The sequence below is a fragment of the Macrobrachium rosenbergii genome, chromosome 4 (assembly GCF_040412425.1).
Source record: "Macrobrachium rosenbergii isolate ZJJX-2024 chromosome 4, ASM4041242v1, whole genome shotgun sequence".
Lineage (NCBI taxonomy): Eukaryota > Metazoa > Arthropoda > Malacostraca > Decapoda > Palaemonidae > Macrobrachium > Macrobrachium rosenbergii.
Window position 1 is genome coordinate 59,189,099 of NC_089744.1, and position 6,527 is coordinate 59,195,625.

The window sequence follows — 6,527 nt, forward strand, 5'->3', positions numbered from 1 at the left end:
ATCGCTAGAACTTCTTATATGTAAGCCATCTCTGAATTAGGAAAGTAGACATATAATAATCCTCGAATATAAGTAACTTTCCTAACGAATGATCCATAAATCGTAAAGGAAAGACTATAGGAAAAATGACAAATGACGGCAGTAGCTGTCATTAGAAAAGTTAAGACTCCATCTTAGAAAAATCGAAGTTTACAATGAATTTGGTGTAATGCTTTCCCTTGTATAGTATGTTTAATGTCGATATATTTTGTTTCGTGGCTGCAATACTTTTCATTCATTTTGTCGGTATTAACTTAGCCCTCTGTCAATGTTATGTACACGTAAAGTACTTTATGAGCGGTTCATGGTCTCAAAGCAAAATTTTTTTTTTTATTTTATGATCATTACATCTTTCTTGGACTCCATTGAAGAGTTCATCGACTGATATGGATTGGTTTTCATATTCTTAGCCAAAATAACGCTTGTGTGTTAGAGAAAAATTATTGTAACTTCGCTTCATCTTCAGTAGGCCAAGTTAAAATAACCTGCCGTTTTAAGTTCAGTTCCATTTTTACCCGCCTTTATTAGCTACTGACTTGCCAACCTAAGAAGGGTACAAAAGGCTAAACATCTGTCTTTTGATGCTCCTCCTCCTGGTGCTTTTATTCTAAGTGGCTTATCACCAGAGCCGATTTTTGCTCTAGGGAGATTCTAAAAAAAATCTTAGGTAGGAGACATAGCTGGAGTGTAAAAAAAATCCAATTTTTTTTTCTCATACAGGGGAAAGCTGCCCATTGATTTGCATTTAAGACAAGCCTTTTGAAGCTTTAAAACATATGGATTTAGATGTAATCCTTACAAGGAAACTTGCAAAAGAAGGCCTCGGAAGATATAAGGAAAAGTTATGCATTGAAGGATTGATTAGCTAGCACATCAACAACGAAAACCTTTCATGAAAAGCGAAAAACACCTGTAGAAGATGAACAGGCTTCAAATTCGAGATACTCGTGGATGATGAGATGATGTTTTAAAGAAGGACAAAGAAGAAAGTTGCTAGAGGGGGAAAATAAAGCCTCTTAACACTGAAATAAGGACTTATGTCCGACCATAGAACGCAGATAAGTTTGTGAACTAATAGGCAACTAGGATTAGTTTCATGAAAAATGAAAGAAATGCTAATGGTGAAACTGTTGTTAAGATAGTCACTCTCTTGGCTAACAATGGCAATAGATTTAGATTCCCAGTGGCTGCAAAGGGAGGTTACCCAGACATTAAAGAGATAGGACAGGAAAGCGTCAGGGGGTTTTGGCTTGCAGAATCTATAATGAGGACCAGAAAGTAACTTCAGACGCTAATAGAACTCAAGCATGATCCACCTATTTCAAGAAATAAATATTAATTACAGATTAAATCTGTAGTGAATAGTTTTGTGATTCATTTATTATAGAAAATATGAACGTGGGATTTATGATGATAAGAAACGATAACTGTGCAAAAGACATTCATCCATTATTCTGAATGATTTTCTTTTGTAAGTGAAATGATTATACGGTCTACATTTTTTATGATAGTGTAGTAAAAAAGGTGCAAGATGGAAAAAAATCATTTAGAAAATGTAACAGGTTCCTGATAATTAGTCTGAATGAAAGAATGTTTATGAATATGTGTGTGTTTATATGGTCTGCCATATATATTTCACTAGTTGGTAATACATTATCTGTGGTACTTTATTAGGTGTGCAGTTACACCATATAATTCTCATGTAAACAGGTATAGTGTTTTTTACACATTCATGGAGTTATACAAGGAGAAAAATAATGATAAACAAAATCAAGGCAAAACATAACAACCACCTAAATTTAATTACTGAAAGAAATTGCAAGCAAGCACTGCTTCCATGTCATCCGCTGTAAACTTGTACAGGGCATTCTACCCCCGAAGGAAAAGACTAGTGGATGCTTTGTAAGAGTCAGCCAGTGAGTAGAGAGTTATTAATAAATTCCTGCTCCTCACTCTGGAAAGTGGAAGGCAGAGACGATGATAACATTGCGAAATTACTGCCTTGCAGGATAATGGCTCATGCAATGCCGCCGGGGACAACACAGCGGGGAGCACCGAAGGGAGCGACGTCGGTATGGATTCCTCAGCTGACGGAGGTGAAGCCTCCGGAGACGGGGCCGACGCCCCCCATAATGATGATGAACCTCAGCCCAAGCAGGTAAACGGATCCATTTCTGTACAGGTAAAAGTGTGTGTGTGTGTGTGTGTGTGTGTGTGTGTGAGAGAGAGAGAGAGAGAGAGAGAGAGAGAGAGAGAGAGAGAGAGAGAGAGAGAGAGAGAGAGAATCACACCTTAAAATAAGGCATGCAGAGGTAAAGTTAAAAGAATAGATAATGATGAGAAATGACAAATGACATGCAGTATAGAACTAATGCAACTTAAGAAAATACATTCAGATATTTATACTGCTGGAGGGAAGAGCCAAAGATGATGAAGATGAAGCAAGAGCGGAGACGCAGGAGTGCCTGTGTGAATGCATTTGTATAAGGCACCACATCTCCCTCCTTGCATCCCGGGGGACAAACTCGTGCCCTGCTCACTCTTAGTCTTCCTCCATTCTGTTCTCTCTCTCTTTCTCTCTCTACCTCTACATTTAGGTATCGTTTCTCTCTTCCTCTCAACAATCGGGGCTAATGCACACGGCCGCACTCTCACAACGATGCCAGTATCTACGGTTAATTCGTGGAAGAGCAACACTCTCAAAAATTGGACCTAAGAAATATGACAGCGATGAGAGATCCCAAGGAACTGGAGGAGGCTGGGGCGGGGAGGGGGTTGAGGAAGGTGAAAAGCGGCACAGAGGTTGGGAAGGTGAAGTAGGACCACAAAGAAAATTGACACTCGAAAGAAGGGAAGGTGATCACCACCAAAGTAAAAATATGTAATGAACATATATGTTAACGGATAAATATGAAATTTATTGGTGGGGTTCAAGAAATGAGGATGAAGGGATTCATAAGCCGAAAGTGTTTCTGGAAAAACTGTGCAATCGACAGAGAGAAAAACACGAGAGCAGCAAAGATCAAACAAAGAAAAGGAAGGAGACGGAAATCTCTTATACTTGAAGAAAAGGACCAGAGGAGAGGACAGGTAGTGAAGGTGTATTTGAAATATGAAGAAAGGGAAGAAGAAAAGGAAAGAATTTTTTTTTTTTTTTACGTATTCTGGATTTGAAGTCTACCGGAAACATACGAATCGCAAGTTATTTGGGCTCGAACATTTCTCCAGAATTAGCTGTTTTCAGTCCCAGCGATAACCATAGTTGTCCTTTTGTTAGGGAAAAAGGCTATTCAGCCTGTTACCTGAAGGGTAACATTTTTCCTTGGGTGTTCGTTTTCTTTTACGAAGATTGGAGTTTTGTAGTTTGATGTAGGGAAACAAGGTGAAGAATGCTCAGAAAAAATACCTATACAAATGATTAGGCAAATTCTCTCTCTCTCTTTCATGTACAGAGATCCTTTCTACACTATAGTTTCATTGAATTGAAATTTGAGTTTTACTTCCTTAAAACTGCTGCATCTTTTTCGTAAAATACCTGATGCCTTGTGCGTGGAACACATCTCGATCGTAATATATGGTAGGGATAAACCTGGCTTCGGTACCAAGTCCCAAGAAATATATATCGGAAAGATGCTCATTGATTTTGCGACTTGGCAGAGAACTAACTATTCAGACTCTGAATTCATTTGCTGACTTTAGCTTTTAGTTGCCAGGGCTTACCTTTGGCCTTGGACTTGAAATATTTATTAGGAAATTGGCAGGTAATTTCTTCGAAAACGGTTATTGAAGTGAAGATCACTGTAGTTTGGAGATGATGGTGATCAAATGGAATAAGGGGGTTTCCGTTTAATTCATATTGTCTACAGTTTATTATCAAATTACTAATACAACTGGTTGCACATGAGGCACGAAACATTTTACTGCGTCATAGGTACAAAATCAATTTACTTTTTGCTAGTAAGATATTGATGGTATTGTATCAGTACAGAATATCATAAATTTCATCCTAAGAAACCTTCCACTTTCGTCTCACTGCTTTAGACAAAGTTTATGGACGATACGCAGACAGATGAATTTCATTTTCTCTTCAGTGTAAGCGAAGACATCTCAAACTTACAGTAATTATTGTCTTTCAAGGTATGAAAGAATTCCGTTGACAGGGGTCAAGTGTTTCTTCTTATGTACTATTCTGTTCACTGTCAGATGAATCATCCCATTTTGATGGTTCATATTTTTTAAAAATTAATTTAGTCGATGTGCAATTACAGAGGCAGTTCTCCAGAGGAAAATTAGGAAAATCTATTTTGATGTCACTAACTTTGCTATATGATTTTTCCCATTGGTTCGAGAAAATGCGTACCTAAAACATTGTTTGGAATGCTTTCTTTCACAGTCTCTTTTTAATTCATTATTGTAATTATTTCATAATTATCGTGCTTTAACTTTACTTGCTAAGAACCGGAGGGATATACCCTTCTGATTCAATCCCCACTGAATAAAAAAAAAGTACATATACATATATATATATATATATATATATATATATATATATATATATATATATATATATATATATATATATATATATATATATATATATATATATATATATATATATATATATATATATATATATATATATATATATATATATATATATATATATATTTATTTATTTATTTATATAAGAATGTGTTTTCTCGCTAAGAAATGTAAGCATATTGCACTTTTCGATCATCAGGGCGTTTATTTTGTTTTCCTTTCCAGAACGGCGTGGGAGGACTTGACGACGGCGAGGGAGGCCACGGATTGAGCGGCGCTGAGGAGATCGAAGGCAACAGCACCGATATCATGAACGGAGCGTCGCCCCCAACGCTTCCCACCGATGTGGTGGTCCCCTCGTCTCTCAAAACAGAGGCCGTCGTGACACAGTGAAGCACCTCCATTTTGGAGACCTTTTGCTAAGCTCCATCATCATCTGCTCCCACTCCTCCTCCATCAACCTGTTTCCTCCAGCCCCTCCCGTTTCTAACTGCTCCTTCCCCTTGATATTTCCCGCTTATCCTCCTCACGACACACACGCAATAAAGGAAATACTAAAAAAGTCTAAGGGATGAGATGTACACTTGAGAGCACCCATTACCTCAGAACTCCTCTACCACCTCCTCCACAAATCTATAATCAAAAGAATAATAATTGATCTGGTGTATCGAGATGCAGAGCTTCCAACACCAACACCGACACGCGAAGCATCTGTCATTTATATACATATATTTAGAGATATATATTTTATCTTTGCGTCTCCCCAACGCCACCTCCCTACTTTTGCAATAAAGGATCTTCATAAAGATGAATGACACTACTAGGATGTCCCGAGACTCCAGTTTGTGTTTAACCTCCTGAAGGAAAGGTTCGGGTCGTCAGTATTAGTGTCACTTGTATGGTAAAGATTTTCCATGATCTTACATAGACCGTATAATCTTCTTAGATTACAATATTCATTGTATATATGGGAACTTACATTTGGGATTTTTTTTTTGTTTTTGTTTTTTTTCTGTGTAGTCAGAGAGACATGGTGTTGTACGATTTTTTTTCTTTCTGTTGTACGAGTAAGGAGGGTCTCAGTCGACCCTAGTTGCGAAAGAAGTCATGATTATTTGTATTTCAAAAACGAAAGTAATAAGTATTCCAAGGCTTCTCCCACATATTATGAACCCCGCATTTTCTCGTTACTTGACAATGAATAAACACTGATTTCAAACGGAAACTGAAAAGTATATAAAATTATACAGTCTGGTTACTGCACAGAAGCATTATATGAGACTTAAACAGTCACGGAAGGTTTAATGGTAGCACTATTTTTACAGCTGCCATCAGAGTGATGATGATTAAGGAAACTAAAATTATTGTCAAGAACGTATATATGGTATATTGAAGATTACCAGTATGAATTCTAGTCATTGATATTTCCATTTTTGTTAGTATGATATTTCAATAATTCACCTGAGGCGACAAAGGTATTCTTACTTTTGAATATTTTAGATAATATAAACAGTTCGGAAGACACCTAGTCTAGTCAGTCTATCTAGTCTCTTATTTTAAATCATCATCATCTGTGTATTCAAGCTGTGAACTATATATGAAAGAATCATAATTTTTGCAAAGAAAGATTTTTTTTAACTTCCATATTTATTGTATTTATGAAATGCACATGAAATTTTATATCCATTTACGCGGATTCAATAGATAACTAGTATTTTTCCGTGCTTGCAAGCGATGATAATCAGAAAATCTTTATACAGGGAAGTATTATCGTGTTTTGCAGGCATTCTACTCATGGTAAGAGTGAACATTTCTGCTGTTGAATGTGACATTGCCTTCCATCGTCGAAGAAGGGATTACAGTGATTTGAAAGAAACTAGAACCTGTTTGTTTGTGTCTGGAAAAATTAAATTTACCCAAGGGCTTGATTCCTGGACTAAGGAAGG

At 36.9% G+C, this 6,527-nt stretch overlaps 1 protein-coding gene across 12 annotated transcripts in view; it reads left to right on the plus strand.

The window, feature by feature from the left end:
- Window positions 1-5,769, plus strand: part of LOC136834961 (RNA-binding protein Raly-like) — a 732,807-nt gene extending 727,038 nt beyond the window's left edge. For 10 of the 12 annotated variants that reach the window (XM_067097862.1, XM_067097884.1, XM_067097873.1 and 7 more), the window contains 2 exons: window positions 2,048-2,197; window positions 4,807-5,769. In XM_067097862.1, the coding sequence (XP_066953963.1) occupies window positions 2,048-2,197; window positions 4,807-4,974 (318 nt within the window). In that variant the 3' untranslated portion in view covers window positions 4,975-5,769. The remainder of the gene's footprint in view (window positions 1-2,047; window positions 2,198-4,806) is intronic. The other 2 variants (XM_067097962.1, XM_067097933.1) reach the window with 2 other exon arrangements.
- The last annotated feature ends 758 nt before the right edge of the window (window positions 5,770-6,527 follow it).